The sequence below is a fragment of the Dunckerocampus dactyliophorus genome, chromosome 2 (genome assembly GCF_027744805.1).
Source record: "Dunckerocampus dactyliophorus isolate RoL2022-P2 chromosome 2, RoL_Ddac_1.1, whole genome shotgun sequence".
NCBI lineage: Eukaryota > Metazoa > Chordata > Actinopteri > Syngnathiformes > Syngnathidae > Dunckerocampus > Dunckerocampus dactyliophorus.
This window is the reverse complement of record NC_072820.1, coordinates 10,562,191-10,583,696: the sequence shown is the minus strand read 5'-3', so window position 1 is coordinate 10,583,696 and position 21,506 is coordinate 10,562,191. Positions and strand designations below refer to the sequence as shown.

Sequence of the window (21,506 nt, the reverse complement as noted above, 5' to 3'; positions counted from 1 at the left end):
CAGGTATTCTGGAGCCTATACCAGCTGACTTCGGGCGAGAGGCGGGGTACACCCTGGACTGGTCGCCAGCCAATCGCAGGGCACATATAGACAAACAACCATTCACACTCACATTCATACCTATGGACAATTTAGAGTCTCTAATTAACCTAACTTGCAATGTGGGAGGAAACCGGAGTACCCGGAGAAAACCCACGCATGCACGGGGAGAACATGCAAACTCCATACGGAGATTCGAACCCATATTTTCCAGTGTGTGGCCAACATGCTAACCACTTGACGGTGTGGCCCACAATCTGTTCTTTTAAACCCACTCATGGGAACATACTAGCTGATGGTGGTTTATATGTATATTTTGGTTTAAAAAATGTAATTTGGAGTGAGTTTTCTATCCTACTAACTTTTGAAAACTGATCTCATAGTGGAAATTATTGAAAATGATGACAACATTGTTCTTTTCTAAACATTAAAAACAAAAATGCAAAGAAAAAAATGGATTCTCATCTTAATGTACACTTAGGTTTGGGGTCTATACACTTTTCTTCATTTTCCCCTGTACGTATTTTTTTCATTTAGGTTATAGGTTATAATTAACCTTTTGTAGTAATTTTCTGATGTGATATTTGACGGTATGCTCACTTTCTATATGCACTGGAGGAGGATTGCTTTAAAGGGAATACCTTAAATGGGATCCTGTAGCCATGCGAAGTTCAGGTGATGATGTCGTGACAGTGTGAACAGTGAGTAAGAGGTATTGTGAGGGCGTGGGAAAAGCAGTAGTGATGGAGTATAGGACGGGGCAGGAGCTCCCAGGAGAAGCTAAAAGGGGATTTCTTCAACACTGAATCTTGGCCAAGGCATCATTAAAACTGATCACATTACTCAAACTCTGCAGTTGGACCAAAAGTACCACACTGAGGGTGTTGGAGTGGGGTGGGAATGTGCTGTGGAGTGGGACTCCAGTGCCAGGAGAAGAGCAAGAAGCTAGAGTAGAAGTGGACCTAGAAACATTCCATGAAGGTGTACTGTATACCGATGGAATGAATACAATACACACAGGAACACAGAGACACCAACAACCATAACATAACTCATTATTTGCTCCCCTGCACTGTCATGACAGTAATGTAGCACAATGACAACACAGCAGCTATCACATCCTTTCCATCTCTCCTCTCTCTACTCTCCACCTCCTGCGTGTCTCATTGACTTTCTCCTTGACGTGCTGCTTTGATAATGAACTGGGAAGATACAAATCTTCCATTGTTCCCCATTATTCTAATAAGACCAGCATTCTATTAGAATTCCCAAGGACTTGTGTGTTTGCGTGTTGTGTTGTTGTGTGTTTACTGACCTTGGCAATGTTCACATGCAAGTTGTGGGAGCCAATTTTGAGCAAAAACACCCCCCCCCGTACTTCAAATAAATCATGAATGCCTCTTACATATTGACTTGTATTCTAATTAATTGGGCTCATGTGCGAAGGCATTGATTTTTCATTTTGCGTAAACGCATGTGTGCTACACTCTCACAGGAAATGTTCACACCCGAGTGCAAGTTCAAGGAGTCGGTTTTCGAGAACTACTACGTGATCTACTCGTCCACTGTGTACCGACAGCAGGAGTCGGGCCGGGCCTGGTTCCTCGGCCTCACCAAGGAGGGGCAAGTCATGAAAGGCAACCGGGTCAAAAAGACCAAGCCCTCGTCGCACTTCGTACCAAGGCCCATTGAAGGTAACACAATTATTTTCTATGACAAAAAAATCCCCCAAAAATCACACTGTGCACTATGTTAGATTTGAGTGGTTCCTGGGTAAATCAGCTATATCCAAACGCGTTGCTTCTCTTCCCTTTTACTGGCTTATAAATTATACAAGCACAGGGAGCAATAAACGGTGTCTCAGCCAGGGTCTATTGTTCTCTGTGGTGTTGAGCAGACCAAATAGTTTCACTTGAAATCTAAAAAGAATAAAAAAAACATCAAACCAAATTGTTGTACATTTACTGCCATTGATTGTCCATCCACTGCAGGTTGTTGATGATATTGCTGCGAGCGGAGTTTAGTCAGTCAATTGTGTGGAAACAGAGATATGAAATAATAAAAACATCGAAGGCAGAATGAAACTACCGACTTGATTTCGTGTTTGTCTTAAAGATGGATCGATAAAGTGTTATAGATATTCTTTTGTTGCAAATGTGGTATCATATTTGATCATGTCAAAATGTGAAGCATTGTACATTTATGCCATTCTTGTATTTTCCTTTCTAGTTTGATGTGGTTAACTAGTTCCTAACCTAACCAGTGACCTTGTCTTTATACGTTTTCTCCTTATCTCTCATTTCCTCAACATCTGTTTATCTCATATTCTTGCCTCTCCTCATTTCTCCTTATGGCCTTCATCAATTCATTTCCTCACCTTCTCCTTCTCATGCTCTCATCTTCTCTTATCATTTCCTCATGGCCTCATATTTTTAAAATGTTCTCTTCTCCTCTTCATTCCCACTTCTAATTTTCCTCTCTGAATTTCCTCATCCTTCTCATGTCCTCATCTTCTCTGATAATCACGCCATCTCCCATCTTATCGACATCTCCTCATCTTCTTTTTCTCGTGTCTTCATCTCATCACGCCATCATCTTCTTTTACTCATGTCATCTCCTCATCCCCTCATTTTCTCATTGTTGTGTGCTCATCTCCTTCTGTCCCCTCATTCCCTCGTCCTCATTTCGTCGTCTCCACCTCATGTTGTCATTGTTTTTTCATTTTTTGCCGGAACCCTTCCACACTTTCTCACATTCCCCTTCTTGCCTTTTCCCTACATTTTGTCCTTGTTTTCTCATCTCTCATTCTCATCAACATGCATCTCATAAACTTCTCGGCCCATCTCATCTTCTCCTCATGCTTTTGTCCCCTCATTTCCTCATCGTCTCCCTCTCATGCCCGCATCTTCTCTTTTTATTTCCTCATCATCATTTGTAACGTCATATTGTGGCCTCATCTTTTTATTTTTCATCTCCTCTTCATTCACGTATCTTCTCATTTTTATCATTTCATAATCCCCTCATCCCTCTCGTGTCCTCACCTTCTCTTTTTTCATCTTATCATCCCCTCATTATATCGTCTTCCCCTCATCTTCTCCTTCTCATGTTTTCATCTCATCATGCCGTCATCTTATTCTCATGTCATCATGTATTTATCATTTTCTCATTGTCATTTGCTCATCTCCTTCTGGCGCCTCACCCCCTGCTCCTCATTTCTTCATCATTTTCTCCTCATTTTCTGCCTGACTTTTTCTCATTTTCACCTCCTTGCCATTTTCATCATTTTCTTATTGTCATTTACTCATCATTTTTTTTATTTGTTTATGTCATCCTCATGTGCTCAACTTTCAAATTTTCTCCTCGTCTTGTCCTCCGCTTGCCCTGATCCATCATTTTCCTCATCTCATCCTTATTATCTCATCTTCTCCTCGTCTATCCAAAATCTCCCTTTCAACTTACCCTCATTTCCACCCGTTGTCCTCATCATTTTCTCATTTCCTCCTCATTTCCCGCTCTGATCCCCATTCCCTTATTTTCCCATTTTCACATCAATTCATTATCATCTCCTTCCCGTGTCCTCATGTCCCCTCCTGTCAGTTTGTATGTACCGTGAGCCGTCGCTGCATGAGATTGAGGACAAGCACCGCTCCAGGAAGAGCTCAGGGACGCCCACCATGAACGGAGGTAAAGCAGTCAACCAGGACTCTACATAGCAGCGGAAGGGAGGGGCTTCCACTGAGGGGCGTGGCCTGAACCTCACCTCAAAGAGAATGGCCTTAGGCAAAACTTCCTGCCCCCTCAAAAGTGTGCACCATCGCTTCCTCTCGGAAATAGAGGCGGCGCGTGACGACCAAGGAGCTACTACAGTACACTCAAGACGAAACAAACACTGAACTCGCCTGTGAAAACTTTTAGAAGAATTAATATGAAACCAGAGGAAAACAATATATCTATATAAACATTTTCAATCAGGACTTGATCAGTATTTTATGCAAAACAGAGAAAAAGCTGTGACACACGGAAATGGAGGTCTCTCTTCACAAAAATATCTCATTTACATTTGATGCTGTGAAAACAAAGCTTTAATACGTGTTCACTTTTCATAGGTGCAGTACTTTTCAAATGCTCTGTGGTGTTACGTTTGCAGATAATAACGATTCCATCCACACACCAATGTGCTGTTAAGCTAACCGTGACCATCATGACTTTTTTTTTTCTCTCTGTGGGACTAAATGACATGTTTTATCATTCTTAAATTTCCTCATGGATTAATCTTGAATCACACTACCTGATCTGGTGTGAGGGGAATGTACTTGGCGGTGATCGACACTGGGAGTGCTTAAGATGGGATGTCATTTACTCAGGTGTGTACTGTATGTGTGACGGGACGAGGCCGGCGTCAGAAGCAATATAATAGAGCCCAGTCTAGTCTTTAGGTTCTATTACTAGCAAGTTTAAAACCCGTCTGTGGGTGTCTGTACTGTAGAGACGACTGAATGAAAGATTCAATGAACATCTGCTTAGATTTAAGTTGAATGTCGGGGAAAGAGTGTTCTCCTTCCAAAAGGGAGCGACCAGCATCAGCACGATGAGCCATTTGCAAGGAACTCAACATGCTGAATCACAGAACACACCTTGTTTCAATAAGAAAACTGTGATTTTATTGTGAAAACACTGGTGGTGCCTGAGAGCCCAATGGAGGCGGATGCATTTCTGGCATTGTGGCCATTGAAGTGTGGGCGGGGGGCGGGGTTGAACTTGTCTTTGCAGAGAGTGAATTGGCTGCTTTGTGGTATAATGCGGTGTACGCTACATTGCCGATTCCCAGGTCGTCTTACTCAGGAAGTGTATTCCATCCATTAAAGCGCCAGATGTAAAGACTGGCCGTCTGCTTGTTCAGTTGCCATTGCACAACGATGTCCACGTGAACTCAATGACTTTATTAGGTGGTGTACAGACGCAGTACAACTTGTCAGACTAGTCGGTAGTCAAGCATGAGCACTGCATGATTGTTAAAGAAGGGGGGATTGATGTTGTGCAGTGTGAGAGCCTGTCTCTCAAGAATTTAGTAGACTTATATAAAAAAAAAAATGTATGAAAATTATGTTAGGGACACACTGATAAGGAAAAAAGGCAACATTTGAGAAAAGTTAATGTTAGAAGAATAATGTACATATTCATCATCAGGGCCGTCTGTTACACTTGCATTTACATTTGTGTGAGGAAAAAAAAATTGGACTTTGATTCGTTAAAATTACAGCTTAATTCTCCTAATATTACAAGGGTTTTTTTTTCACGGAAAATTACGACTTAATCTCATAATATTACAATATAGATTTGGTGTTGTTATGATCTTTTTCTCATTTCTTATGACTTTTTTTTTATTGTAACATATGACGTAATTCTCGTAGCATTATGACATAACTGTAACTTTTTCTTGAGTGTTCTCGCAACTTTATGATTTTACGTTATATTCCGATATTCCGATTATATATTTGTAACGTACGCATTTTTTTCGGATAACATCACAACTTTTTTTTTTTCTTATGAGTTTTCTTTAATTATGCTGACTTTTTTCTTGTAAAAATGCGACAGTATTCGTGTAACATTGTGACCGTAATCCTTGTCGTCATAACATGACTTTATTCTGACAGTGGTCATTTTTTTTATTTTTATTTTTTCAATTTGTTTTCTAACTATTCTTGAAATATCATGCCTTTTTTCTTGTGAAACTCAAGTTGCGTAACAAGACTTTATTCTGATAACATTATGGCTTTCTTCTTGTAACTTTTTTCTCCTGAAAAAATACCTCATTTGTGTGTATTGCAATTTTATTTGCGTAACATTTAGATGTCCATAATGACCAATGCTAACTTCTTGCGACTCTTCTCAAAATAAAGGTTTTTCCTTGTAAAAATAAAGCTTTAAACATTCTGACTTTAATCTTGTAATATTACGACCACGCTAACGTTACAATTTTGTTTGCATAACATTGAAACCTTATTCTGCCAATATTACGTCTTTTTTCCCCTTGTGATTATTGTCAAAATATTGCTACTTTTTGTTGTAATGTAATGAAGAAATCTTATTTTTACAACTTTATCTCATAACAGTGGAAAATCTTTTCTTGGAACAGCGCGACTTTCATATTCGAACATTACATTTACATTCTTATAAACCATACGACACGACTTGCAAAACCTTGAGTCCGTATTCTGATAACTTTTTTCGTGTTGCATTACGACTTCAATCTTGCAGTTTTACGCCTGTACAACCATTTTGCAACCGTGGCAAGTTTATTCGCATAACATAGACACCATCACGACTTCGTTCTTGTGACTTTTCTTTAATGGTTGCAACATTTTTCCTGTAATGCGACGATAATAAAGTCCGATTTTTCCAACTTGAATCTCGTAACAGTACCATTCCTGTAACATTACCACTTTTTTCATGTGACTATAAACAGTCACATGTTCCCCCTATCAAAATACAACTTTATTCTTCCAACATTATGACTATTCTCAACAGTCCGACTTTAAGCTCATAAAATATGATATTCTCGATAGACGGTACTCTTTTGTTGGGACTACATTTGCTTGGTATTGCGGCTATAACTTTATTCTTTTCACATTGACATTATTCTCAAAAAACAAGATATTTACATCCGTAATATTTGGGGGGGGGGATGTTTTTTTCATAAGTTTACCACTTTTCTTTCACCGTGGCCCTGCTACTTCTTTGTTAAGTAATCCAGTCATATTTTATGACTCTTGTTTATCTGAAATGCACTCCAATTCGATCATATAGTGCTTACCTTTCCATTCAGTTCCCTACTAAATTCTTGTGAGAAAACTTTGCAAGCCAATGGCACAGTTGCAGAGGTGGAAGCCCAGTCATTTTGGATGCGTTTTGGAAGGTTCATGTTGGTCCTTGGTTCATTAATTCCAACACACACACACCGTATACTGTATATATAAATATACATATACAGTAAATATATAAATATACATGAATATCTTTTATACAGAGGTTTATATTGGTGCAAAGTTAAAGTGATGCATGTCATTGGATGTACTCTTTGTCAACAGTTGACAGCAGAATGAGAGGATTTGTGAGGTGAAAAAAACAGAAATCTTACAAGGATTTGTTGATGGATGAACGGGTGAAGAGAGGCTTTTATTGTGCGTGATATTTAATTAGTTATTTTTTATGTTTTGCAGATTTCACTGCATCGGAACACATCCATATATGCACTATGAATTGTGAGATGACAAAAAATATGCATTGATAAAAACAAAAAAAATCTGAATGAAGTTAGTGATTGTTTAAGAATAAAAATGATGTGAACAAAAAGCACCCTGTGATTGATTTGCTCCAAATGATGACTGGCAGTTGTTGTGTTGTGTGTCCTGCATCCGTCAACCTCCAGCTTCTAAGGAGGCTCGCATTCCCAAAATCCAATCCCTTTTTTTGCCTCTATCAATTCACCCCCGGAGTGATTTACAGTCTTGCTATCCCCTTAAATACATTGTGTCATTTTGGGACGGCGCTCCTTCGCCCTTAATTCTCCTGTTGTCATGGAAACAGACCTTCCAGGCTGCAAAGAGAATGAAGAGGAGGAGGAGGAGGGTGAAGGCACCGCTGACTTTCAGGACGTGCCGTGTCTTCTCTTCTGCACAATGGCTGCAGCACACGCTCTGGACAAAGAGCACGGTAGTTTATTCTTTTTTTTGTGTCTTTTAGTGTATCATTCCACAAAATATCTTCATATAATAATCAGTTTTTCCCTGCGTTTGACTTTTAAGCGCAAGGATGTGTCAAGGTGAGACCCTCCCACGGGAGTCTGGACAGGGTCAACTACAGTGTATGCGTGCACACAATAACAATAAGTGACTTTGTTGTTGTAAAAATGATGTTCCTTACTTTCATTGTCAGCACTTTCTGGAGGAACTTGGTTGGCATTCAAGCTCAGCAGATAAATAAAATGCGTGCATGGCTCGGGCAACAAGTAGGGAGTGAAACACGACACACATAAAGCTGTCAAGGCCTCCGGGGTGTATAACGTTGTCACTGTCATCATGATGATGATGCTGATGATGATGATGCAGTCCTCTTTGTCTTTTTGGTGCTGTCTTTTCTCTGACTTCTCAGATTGTCCTGCACACTTGGGACGTCCTCCTGTTTCTTTTCAGTCTATTCATTAAAATTAATTGGCCTCAACTCAATTAAAGCTAACTAGGGCTGCTTTGATGTGCGCTGCCGTGCTTTAGAGCGGCATTTAGTTGGCGGGAATACTGCAAAATATATTCTCATTTGTTTACTTCCAGATGTAGGGCAGCTGCACGCGAGTGACGCACCCTGTGAGTCCATACAGTACTTTTATGAAGACTTTCTTACTTTATCCAATTTGATTTCATATATTTTCATTTTATTTGATTTTATTTCTTGCACAGAGTAAGAATATCTCACTCTGGCGCCTGCTGTTGGCACATCAGCACACTAGAAGGCATACTGCAAGCAAACACTCACACATCCTTAACAAGGAGACTGGTGCACCCACTCAACCATCCGCCCACCCAAAAACACCCCCACACATGTATTTGTTTCAGCCAGAGCAGCTCCGCATGCAGCATGCATGCTTTTATTAAGTATTTATTAGGTGTTTAAGTATTTATTATAGCATGTTAGCTGGTTGAGATGTACAGAACAATATTGACGGTTGACTTCTATGTGTTTTGCATAATGCTGGCTCATCTGGGCAATAGAAGGCCCTGCTAGGGCATTTATCCTTCTCCTCCAAAATAGAATATCCCTGAAATAATCTCTGTCCTGGCTGCTTAGTACAATTAGGCTATAGCAACAATATTAATCGCCAGTCAATCACATCACATCCATTCACACGTTGATTGGGTGGAACCCGCTCTGGCCACACATAAGGGAACCGTTTTCTGGTCATTACGTCATTCAGTGAGGGTATATTGACAAAATGAAACCGTGTCTAGAAAGCCGTCGTCAAATGCTTCGATAAGAGGTATGACTCGATGTGCCGACTCGTATTACTGAACTCGGACCTCAGGGCTCTCCCAGAAGCCAATAAAACAAGCAAAACAAACAGCTAAGTGGCGATCTACTCACTATATGTTGACCAAGTTTGGAGACAGTCAGTCGAATCATGAAAAGGTGAGGGAATTGACGTTTCTTCATGTTTGACCTTGCTGTGAGCTTGACCTTTGGCCTTGACCTTTATTGTTTTGACATATGGGGTGAATATCAAGTGTTTAGGTTCGTATTTTGGTGGAAATTTGGGATTGTGATAGGATGAATTCTGGATCAATTCTTCTACAGTCGTCCCTCATTTATAGCGGTTAATTGGTTCCAGACCTGACGATAAATGAATTTCCGCAATATAGGACTCAATGTTAATAAATTGAATATTTTCGTAGTTAAATCATAGAAAACCTGTTTATGACTTTCTAAATGCGGGTTTTAACATTATTAGAGCCCTGTAGACATGAAATAACACACCTATAGTCACCTTCGTATTATTATTATTTACATCACATTGCGCAACTCTTATGCCGCGGGGACTTGAGACGCTAGCTAGCTATCACGCTAGCGAGCTAACCAGTTAGCCTCAAATTGATGTCTTCTTAAACCTACCACTTCCACACGGATTGGGAGGAGAACTTTTTTTCACTTCTGTGGCTGACTATGGCTGACTTCATGCCGTTTTAAGGTAATGTAATGTAAGCTAATGTCTCATCAATGTTTTGTGTCATGACTGCCACCTAGTGACCAGAATGCTACGTATCACTTGTATTTCAATATGTTTTGGCTAATAGACCATCGTCTACCACGAAACAGCGATCAATTATTCATTAATTAAAAAACACGATATAGCGAGGGAGCGATAATCTAACCGTGATATTGCGAGGGACGACTACATTACTGTTGTGGTGTATGAGCTGCACACGACATACCTCAGACAACATAGTGATAACTCTCACCTGGACAAATACTTCAAATGTTCCTGGTAGTTGTTTTAAATCAAGCATTCTGAGATTTGTGATAACATTAAGGTTTTACGTATTGATAAACTTGATCAAAAGAGCAGGTGAACGTGTCCAGCAAAATAAATGTCATGTTCATGCGATGCTTGCTTAGCAGTCCATCCAGGATTTCCAGAAGAAGATTCTGCATCCTGTTCTGTGAAGCCGAGGGCTTCCTCTCCTCTGCAGTCCACGTCTCTCCTCCTCCTCCTCCCCCTCCTCCTCTTCAACATCATCAGGTGACTCAGGAACTATTTCACTGTCAGATTTGAAGAAGTTGTACAGCAGCTGCACCAACCTTTCTTTCTGTGTCCACTCCTGCTAAATGATATCAAACAGTTAAAACATTCTGGTTCATAATTGGAATTTGGAAAAATGGTATGTTCATCAAAATCTTTCCATATATTATTAATAACAGTCAAATAACTAGCTTCCTTATTAATAGCCTATATATACACAAAATTGTATATTCATAAGGCAACACTATAGATAATCCTACTGTAATATATTAGTACCAGTATTCTGTCTTGTAATCAACAATAACTTTAAGTAATTCCTATTGTATCACCAGAATGTTGCCTTAAAATAATAATAATAATAATAATAAATATTAATAATAATTATTATTACTAAACAATAATAATAACACATCCCATTTATATAAAGCTTTTGTAGGTGCACAGAGAAATTGAAATGAAACTGATGGGTCAATATGTTAATGAATGCAATATATTGAATCAATAATTAGTGAAATTTAAGTAAACTCATAGATATACAGTATGTAAGCATTACCAATAACAATTCTAAAAATGTTGATCATTTTAAGTGAAATAATCTATTAAAAGTAAACACATAAGCAACCTAGTAATATCCAACAATTGTATGAACATACTGTATATAGTCATTCCCATTTTAAAGATTTGTTTTGAATTTTTCTGCAATAAATTGCATTCCTCCCTTCATTGAATTGAAAAACGTAATTCTCTGAACTGTTTTTAAATGCTCTGATAATACTACTAATAATAATAACAATAATAATAATAATAATTCAGCTTTCTGTGGTGCTAAAAAAATATAGCAAAAATGTGGAGTGCAAAACCACTAGATTAGCTGCAATCCTTCTAAACTGTACAAAACTTTGCAAAGAAGAGCTGAAATGTCAACGTTTGTCATATCTAATCTGCAATTTCACAGATGAGTGCTCTGAGGATATTAGAGTGACAAAAATCTGACAGGTGACTCTGACAGTATGTCTGATTTAGGGTAAAAGGAAACGAAACGTCACATCAAGATAAAGCATCTTTTCTTGTATGTAAGACGACAGGCAGGACGTCTTTATATGGGCATTGAGCTGGTACAAGCCTGCTGCATTTGGGGATGTATTTGAATGCGGGCGAGACACTTTAGTAAATAAATGCAATCACAATAATAGACATATTGTTAAATTAAATCCAAACAAGCATCTTTATTGAGCTCATGTTGCGATACAAAGCGTGCTCTTACCTGATTGGCTTGTAACGTGTCGCGCCATGCCAAGCCTTGTTGTAGTTGCAGATCTTTTACTCCCTGCAAGCTCCCAGGTTTCCCCGCCACACAAGCCAATGCAGCACATACAAGTGCAATAATACAAAAAGCGTGCGCCATTCTTAGTGGACAATTGGAGGTGTAGCGCTTCTACGGCAGATGTGCATCTTTAGTGGGCATCAATGTGTGTTTATAAGATGGCCCAAGAGGGCGGAGGTTATTTGCATAAAGATCATCCTGTTGCTCCTGAGCATCACTGGGATGATGTTGCAAAGCCATAATATGTCCATATAAGGCCTTCCTCGCTGAACACAAACCATGTGAGGTCACTGGTTATTGACGTGTTGTAAAAGCAAGTCATGTATTTCAAATAGAAGCAATATGTGAGGAAATAATGATGTCATAAAGCCGTACACACGTGAGAGGACACACGCGCCGCAGGACGTCCAGAGGCCGTAAAGGTCATGTGATCATTTGTTCCACCTAGGTGACTTTCTAGTATCCTGTCTAATGAGATTTCTGCTCTGCTTAACTTAACAGGTTTACGGCTGTGGAAATGAACACCGACTTGTCACTATTTACAATGCAACTGCACCATCTCATCAGCAATACTGCACAAAACATGTGCAAAATAATATCTTGTACATACTAAAATGTGATTTTTATTGCAGCGTTTATCCACACTATATCATGAAGTATTATTTTCTTTTTTTTATCTATAATTTTGTATTATTAGATTTTTTTTTCCAACAATCATAATTATCGCATTATTGCATTTATAATTTTTACCTTTTTTTAAAATGTATTTTATTTAGGAATGGATATTTAACTACTGTAAACTAAGGAAAATGAAATACAAAATAAATGAATTGTACTTATCGGTAGTTTAACAATGACAGTAATAAAACAATAAATAAAAGACATGAATAATAATAATGGCAGTACTAATTATGTACAATAAGTAAGATGATGGCTACACAAAAGCTTGATATACATACGGTATATATAAATAGACAAAGTAGACACAAAAATAAATAAAAATACAAAAATACTTGATTTAGGGACGGGCATTTTATATTTTGATTTAAAAATGTGGGTGCATATATATATAGTTAATAATATTAATAAAAAAATAAAAATACATATTATGCAGTATACAGCAATCTCTTGCCACTTTGCGGTTAAAATGTTGCGGCTTCAAAAATATATGAATGAATATACATATTAATTATGTATATATGAATTAATAAATCAGCGCTGTTTTGTCGTTGACTATGGCCTATTATTAGTAATTTTACGTATTCCAAGAGATTCAAGAGAGTTTTATTGTCATGTGCATGGTAAAACAGCAGTTATACCATGCAATGAAAATCTTATTCTGTTCATTCTCCCAAGAAAAGAAAGAAAACACAAGAAAGAATAAGAACATAAGAAACATAAACACATAAACATATATACCAATAAATTAAGCAACAAAAACAGAAGAGACCCTGCCTAAATGAAGTATTTTCAAGCATAAAAAATGGCTAAATGTACTAAAATACAAATATAAGGCATTCAAACGACGCATTCAAAAACATTGTGATGATATGTGGTATTCTGCACTGGTCACTCTGTGATAATATTATATGAGACAATAGCCACCACAGGAAGCACTGTCCAGAACAGGAAGTAAAAAAAAAAGTAACAAGTAAGTAACAAGTAACAGGTTTGTTTTTTACAAAGTAAAAAAAAAAGAACAAGGAACTCTCCCAATGCTAACTTGTCAGTCTTATTTCCTCTCATCATATAATATTATATATCATATAATCCTCCATCTTGGCAATCAAATTCATTCATAATCTGCTAGCTAGTACTAGCAAAAAAAAAAAAAAAAATCATATTTTTCCTCTGTAGGACGTCAGTGACAAGAGCCTTCCAGCTGACACATGCCAGACGCCTTCGGGATACAACTGTATTGCACGTGCCCCTCTTAAGACACTTGTGTGTATTTTGTTGTCTGATTAGCAAGAATAATGATGTCACAATTACATTAAAGACATTACACTGGCTGTAAAAAGTCATGCTGTATAATAAATGTTTCTGCAGCATTATATTCTTGGCCACATGCTCACAAACAGCAACCGGCAGGTGCCGTGATCCAACTCAGTGTGCAGCGTGATGGTAGGCATCATGTTGTTAATCTTTTTTTTTTTTTAATTACAATTTTTCAGCATGATTGGTGACTACACATCACTGCTATTCAAGAAGAAAATGTCTTCCATTACAAGTAAAAAATGTTTCTATCCATAGCTGATATCACATGGCTGCTCTTCAGGCCACAACATCTAGTTGAGACTGACGCAACAGTGCCTCTGCTGGTTGCAGCTGAGTAGTGCACTCCATTGTGCCAAAGTTTAAAAGAAACTGAGCTAGGAAGTGATAAAAAGAATAAAGGAAATGCCAGGGGGAAGAAGATAAAGGTGACACCTATGAGAATAAGTGGAACGAGCATTGTGGGAATGAGTAAGAAGAGTTATTTTAATTAACGATAAAAAATATATATATGATGGATATTGACAATGACCATCATGGCATCATCTTGTTCCTGCCTAGATGGGACTTCATCTTAAAAGCTAAGTAAGCATTTCTATCAGTACTCACCACAGTGTATTAAAAATAAATGATAGGTTGCCCAGAGCAACAAACCCAATAATTCCTTTACTTTGGCTTTCAGTCTGCACTATTTTCCAACATAATATCCAATCTTGCGCGGTGTCATGGGCGTGCAGCGAATTTATGGAGCAAACTGTCCTTCTGAATCAAGACACCCTTGAGACGCATCAACCTTTCAACAAATAGCCATGCTAACACAATTAGCAATGTGAAGCTACCTAAACATTTAAGAAGTGCAATGCCGTGAGTGGAATAATCCTGTTAGGAAGGCCACACGCTGTAGCACACACTTTGGAGCTGATAACCGTCCGCACTCGGCCGTGTTCGGTGCCTTCGGATGTCTTTAATTCAAGGTGACGTCCATCTGCTTGGAACGTCACTTCTTGCTCATGTCAAGGGGGAGTTCTATGCTGCATTCAAGATTGTTTGACGCTTGACTTTACAGTGTCAAAATACCACTAATAAAGCCACGTTTTACATAGTGAGCGTTCACAAAATGCTTTTTGACACTTAAGGGCGACCACATTTCTTAGGGTATGACGCTAACAAACGAGCCCGAGCCTGCTAGCCCAAACCCAGATCGTTGAGATCTCCTGACTGTTTGGCCAACAGTCATGTTATTTATGCTATTGCTTGAAGAGATGGGCGGGCACCGACAAGCATCTGGAAACTACACCCAAGTATGAACCACACTTGTGGAGCTCCACAATTCTTTTCATGATACCTTGGCTCATTTCTTTTGGTTTTCCCATAATGTCAAACAAGGAAACAAGTGTGTTTCAGGTGTGGCCTTAAAATCCATGCGCGCATGTGCCGCCGACTTCGTCAATCAGAAGTTTGCCAAGCCATCTCATCATCATGTAGGTTTTCCCGCATTGATAGATAGATAGATAGATAGATAGATAGATAGATAGATAGATAGATAGATAGATAGATAGATAGATAGATAGATAGATAGATAGACATATGTGACACATATCAATTGATATAGGAATCAAAAATTGAGAGTTGGACAATATCGGCATACGGGTAATCAGCAAAAAAGACAGTACTGGATGTCTAGTTATATTAGAAAACACCTCGTTTTTTGTTAATAATGCATCCCCAAAGGTCTGTCTCGTATATGAAAACCGAAACAATTTTTCCCATATCAAATAATTTAAATCCAATTCATCGGTTCCACACCGACAACAATTTCTCCAGATCTTAGACTGCTAAGATTAGCGTTTGCGATCTGTTTTGTTGACATCTTAACCCCTTTTGCAACATTAGCTTCCTTCATTTTGTATTTCTTTGCAAAGATGGAACTTGTATTGTATTGTTGATGACATCTTGGTGAGATCGGCCACGCGGAGGCCATCTTTGTAGTTTGCGATGAGTTCTTTCTTGAATTCTACAGTGTTTCTCACCTTCTTTAGCAAATTCTTTATCAAATTACTTTATCAGTGCTTTGTTTGGGCATTCGATTCAACGGGATGATACAGTACAGGGTAAACGTTGTGTTCAGTGCCCTATTCTACAATAACCAAGACGGTTTTGGGGACATTTTTTTGCGGAAAACCAAATCACAGGAAAATGGCGGTGTTCGAAAACCGAGGTGTGACTGCATTAAAATGCATTATCACTGCCACTAGCATTACTGTGGGTATTAAAATTAGATTTAGGGTTGAGCATGTTGATTTGCCACAACTCTGAGTTGCATGTTTCTCAGTTAAATGACAACCTTCACGGTTTCCTGTTACGCGGCAAAGACAAATGTCAAAAATTGCTTAAAATAATCCATGCGGGGCTTTCCACACAAGAGGTTTGCGCTCCTCTTCAACTGTTATGTGTTCTGTGCACTCTTACATAAGATGTGTTATTTTCGACTGCCAGCAATGGATGACATGGAATATGTGTGTGTGCCAAAACAACAATGGTATTTTGGGTGTTGGTGTTGTTTCCTTTTGGACCAAATGCATGGTGGGGGGATGTCATGTATTGATCCCTGCAGTGACAGATATGGATGTGCAGGCTTAAGTAACAGCTCCTTAGGGAGGCATTGCTCTCAGGATCGTTTTCTGAGTGAATAGAGCAGAAACATCCAGTGATGAAATACCTACAACGTATTTTTGCTGTTTTTTAGCCACTTGATGGCAGCTGCATAGACGGATAAGGGAAGCAAGCCACATGAATAAGTCATATAATGTAACCTTTTCCCAACACAATTCAACATGCTAATATTTATTAACAAAGTAAAGTGATGGCACAAATGACTCAAAGTTGGTCGAATTCCAAATCAAGAAGCTTTTACAGCGAGTGCAATAAATGACAACATCGACATTCCCATGACCACACAGGAAGACGTGTTGCGACAGCAACCTGCAAAGTCTTGCATCATTCATGGACTTTTATTCTTTTATTACATTCTTGAAACGTAGAACATTGAACATGTTAAACTAAGGTTGTTGACCCCTGGAAAAATAAATAAGACCTTGTTCGCCTTCACCCCTACCAGCATGATAATTTTTTTTGTTGTTGCATTTTTTTATTTGTGTGACACAATTTTTGTACTATTTTTCACTCAAACCTGTGAAACGTCGTCGTCTTTGTTGACAATGCTTTTTTTTATCGTCGGCTTTGTCTTCTGGTATCTGTTATACAAACCACAGTACTTTAACCAATGAGATGCGGCAATAAAAGTGCGTCACTTTTCAGCTCGATTTTGGGGACAAGTTGTTTTTTTAGGGCCAGCTGGCAACCTTATGTTGAAACACAAGAAGTCAACAAATGTTTTATCAGTAATTGCGGAGACACTACAAGGGTTAGGATTAAATAAGCTCTGCTTCTTCCGACTTAAACATACTTCAATGTTAAGCATGTTTGTAATAAACTAAAACCAATAACGTTACAATAATATGAAAGGTTTAGCCAGGGGTGTCCAAACTTTTTCCATTGAGGGCCGCAGACTGAAAAGTCAAAGGATGCAAGGGTTGTAAACCAATCAGTCGTATATACTGTATACTTAAAGAAACACATCCTGCATCTCAGCTTTGTGAAACAGGTGAAAAAGCACATTATTGGTATGAACTTTTTCTTCATTTGCACTTTTTTTTGCTGTTTTTTTCTTTTGTTCCAATATTTCCAATGTTTCTACATTTCCATGTTCTAGTATAATCTTGAACATTCTAATCGACTGACTATAAATTAAGGACATTGACTATACATATGACATTTTTGGTCAAAATGCTTAGGAAGACATGTTAGCATACATTTTAATACAGATATCCTCAATTTGTTATAGTCATTAGATAAATAAATGGTCAATGGCTTATGGACAATTACTTGCTAAATCCCACTCATGCCTGCAAAGACGTTTCGCTTGATGACAAGCATGTTTTTCAACCAATCTTCTTCAAATTTTACACAAACGGGTTTGTCAGTTCCTTAAAAGTGTGTACCTAATTTCATGGTAATTCGGCCAAACAGTCTAAAGTTACATTGGGTATTTAGTAGAATGTGTCGAGCTGTGTGAGAAATTTCAAGCCAATTCCACTTATGGGGTCAAAGTTTGGGATTTTACAACAGAGCTACCATGTGGTGTATTTGTCCGGAATATAATAGTACAGGCAACACAGCACAGCTGCATGTCACCATTTTGTGTGCCGCAGATCAGCAGTAGAAGTGTTATTTTTCATTAATATCCCAAACATCTCAAATTTTGTGTCATTTCCTGTGGAATTATACAAATTCATGCGAGAAACAGTACTCCGAATGATGCAATGCAGCTTGACACCGCGGCAACCTACAAACCCCATAATAAACATATTGTTAAATGACAGTGTCGGTCAAAAAGGAGAATTATTTTTAGCTTTGTAAAGGCAGATTCTTTTTATGCCGCTCTTGTACTTAACGTAGTGACCAAAGGGAGTATTTTATTTACATTACAGGAGCTATTGCTACATTTCCTACGATGCACTGTATCACAAGCTTGAATGCACAGCAATACAGTAATTGAACACTCATGGCACACTACAACCCCTGTAAGATGTATCGACTCACTACTCATTTCATTAATTTTAACATACGTTAGCATTATCGGCCCCTTCCGCTTGCACAGCTGCCATTAAAATCATATTCCATTTGCTAAATACTGAGGTGTGTTTTATTCTAAGGCCCATAAAGTCAGTGTTCTACACAACAAAGTAGCATATAACAGATACGCACATACTAGACATTGGTCAGAATCTTTTCTCAAGAGAATTCCGTAGGATTTTGTGCAACAACTGCAGCAATATGTTTTTAGGGTTAATTGAAAATGATGAATGTTAATCCCAAAAGCACAATTTTGCAGCAAAACACAGAGCTAGAGAGAGCGGAGTTTTCTGTGATTATTTTTTGCCAAAATAAAAACAAACAAAAATACAAATGAGTGAATTAATTAATGAACTATAAACTTAAATAATGATATTGAATGTATTATTTATTGCGTTTATGTTGTGACCTTTTCAAAGTTGCATGTTATTATTTGATTGAATTCATATTTTAATCGTCCATTTGCACTTTAGAATTATTTAGCTTGGGCACAAAAAAACAGTCAAAGGAAATCATTTTGCTCAATCAATAAAAGCAGGTGATCACTGGATAGCCAGATTTGTCTTAACTATGAATTTTGCGAATTTTAGTGTCAAACATATAAGCAATGCTTTGGTAACATCATAAGATTTGTGTAAACATGTCGTCTACTTTGCGATATATCTCAGTCTGATTTAAAATCTGTCAAATAAGTTGTTTGGGTTGTATTTTTATCAAATACTTACAGAATATTTATACACAAAATCATTGATTTTGTTTACTATCGCTCCTTAAACATTTTTTTGCCCATCATCCACAATCCTTATGAGAGACACAAACACACGTCTTTCCCTTTTGTGTGCTTTCCACAGTAAATGAAGTCTATGAAGTCCTAACAAAACAACCTAAAAAAACGCCAACAGTGTGCATATTAACCAACCCACAGTGGCATTTTTATTGTAGGCGCTAACACCGAAGAATTACTTTTTTGGCATAGTGACAAACGTTAACGTAAGCTACTGAAGTTGCTGCAACGCTTGTTAGTTTAAAATTAATTTACCAGCTCAACAGGGAGCACGAGTCTTGTGCTGAAAGACAACCATCCCATCAGTCGTTATCCCAGCGAGAGCAGACATTGTAAGTGTTTTATTTTGTCTGTGAAAGGTTTAGCACTAGTGCTACATGCTAATGCTATGAGAAAGGCTTAGCTGGATCTGCCTTATTGTCTGCCTGGGGGGTGTAAAAGTAAAATGCAGTCGTCGCGGTGGCTCTCACGAAGACTGCCATGATTACTGGTAGCAAACGCTCTCTCTATGCTGCTGTTGTTCACGTGAGTAGCATTTGTTGCTATGGGCTCTGTGAAATCAATGCAGCCGGGAAGGAGGTTTCGGTAATACATAAAATGACCACAATACTATCATTATTACAATGTTATCATGAAAGTGCCTGTTACTACATGGTCACAGCATGTATATAAAACACTAAAAGGTTGTTGGAGAGTTTTTAGAGGTGTTTTAATAAAGGGCTTTATAGGTGGAATAGGTGAATCCATTTCTTATAGCGATGTAATTGATCTCATTTTGTATGCATTGTGTAAAGCTAAGACAGGAACAACATCAAATTAAAAGCACAAAGTGAATACAGAGCCACCACGATAAGCTTGGAGTTTGTTTTTCAGAGAGAAGATTATAGCGCCGCTGCTTGACGTGTGTGCTAACAGGCAGTGTGCTAGCATGAATTAACTTGAAGCTGTGCACACAACAAATACGCACATTAGCACTCAGTAACGTCATCAAACTTTATGCATTCCCACTTAGTATCAGCTTTTAGGAGCAAATATGAAGTAAAAAAACCCCGATGGAAATACAGTATTGTTGACAATCTGTGCAGAGTGGGAGAAAGCTAGCGCATGTAGAATGGTGCGTTCAAGGACTGTCAAACAAAGTGGGACACTTGCAACAAACAACATAAACATGCAAAAACTTCAAACTATATTAATTTTGAGAAAAATAATGGCCCATATTTCCAAAATTGATATGCATTTACTGAAAATTGTATTTAGTTATTTGCAAAAGTATTATTTTTTTGTGTGTATTTTTTTATCATTGCGCCTGAAAGGTTTCCTCGACCCAGTTCCGCCCCACCCATGGACCAGTACTGGGCCCCAGTACCAGTACACTTTTCTCAGACAGGCAATAACATTTTGCCACATTTCTATCTTGTTTAAACACTCCCAAAAAAGTTCAAATCTTCGTTCGAATGTTACTGATCAACCTTAATGATCAACACAAGATGATGACTCACGCATATTTTACTCCTTTCCCGTACCTTTTCGTCGTTCACTGTACTGTAGCGTTTTTGTATCCTTGTTAAAACGTATTGCTCCAGCGAAGCGAAGATTCATTTACAAGCTAGCAAGCGAGCAAGCTAGCGATGACACAGGAGACATGGCAGGATGGCACGAAGGAAATTGATTGACAATGGTCTACAGCCAATCAGGACGCAGAAAACAATGGGCGGTGCAGACAGACGAGCGAGGGAAGAGCTAGACACTCAACTTCCCACAATGCAATTCTTCTTAAAGGGCCAGGCTCGGCCTGTAACAACCTTCATACGCTGTAACAAAGAAAAAGAAAGCACTAAAAAAAAAACGGTGAAGTGTGAACCGCGAACTGTATACTGTTTTGACCTGAATATAAACACTAACCAAAAATGACAAATTTCTGTTTTTTTTTTTAAATCATGTTTTCAATATCAGTGAAATAACAACTATTAGATTGCAATAAAAATATTATTTGCCTTTGCTGCTCGACAGTTGTTTAATGATGTCCATTGATCAGCATCTGTATGTGCATCTCTGCAGGTCACCGGTGTGTGTGTTAGTGGCAGGAAGAAAAGCTCTGTCTTGCATGGAGAGAAGTCATCTGGCAGCAGCACCTCCTGGGTTGCATGTATAAATCTCCAGAAACTGAATAGGGACTTTAGAAACAGGGAAAAATAAGGAGAAATACCAAATTTTTCTATGGGAGTAATACAGGAATTCTGTTGGAATGTCATGGTGATCTAACATTCTGTGTCGGTGCGTCTGTCGACTTTCTCAGGTTGCTATTGTTTACGGCAAACACGACAACGGCCAATGACACTTTCTAGGGAAGGCCCTTTGACCGTCTGAGGAACAGGTTTACT

The 21,506-nt window shown here is 38.3% G+C and overlaps 2 protein-coding genes across 5 annotated transcripts in view; one reads left to right on the top strand and one right to left on the bottom strand.

Moving 5' to 3' along the window:
* Positions 1 to 7,561, top strand: part of fgf12a (fibroblast growth factor 12a) — a 46,051-nt gene extending 38,490 nt beyond the window's left edge. For 2 of the 3 annotated variants that reach the window (XM_054755463.1, XM_054755473.1), the window contains 2 exons: positions 1,535 to 1,733; positions 3,637 to 7,561. In XM_054755463.1, the coding sequence (XP_054611438.1) occupies positions 1,535 to 1,733; positions 3,637 to 3,752 (315 nt within the window). In that variant the 3' untranslated portion in view covers positions 3,753 to 7,561. The remainder of the gene's footprint in view (positions 1 to 1,534; positions 1,734 to 3,636) is intronic. The other variant, XM_054755481.1, reaches the window with a different exon arrangement.
* A 5,380-nt stretch (positions 7,562 to 12,941) lies between these two features.
* The window catches only part of LOC129169229 (collagen alpha-5(IV) chain-like), a 30,306-nt gene continuing 21,741 nt past the window's right edge, over positions 12,942 to 21,506 (bottom strand). The window contains exons 52-53 of one of the 2 annotated variants that reach the window (XM_054755448.1): positions 21,389 to 21,504; positions 12,942 to 21,299 (exon numbers count right to left, since the gene is read on the bottom strand). In XM_054755448.1, coding sequence (XP_054611423.1) covers positions 21,426 to 21,504 — 79 coding nt within the window. In that variant the 3' untranslated portion in view covers positions 12,942 to 21,299; positions 21,389 to 21,425. Of the gene's footprint in view, positions 21,505 to 21,506 lie in introns of both variants that reach the window. The other variant, XM_054755439.1, reaches the window with a different exon arrangement.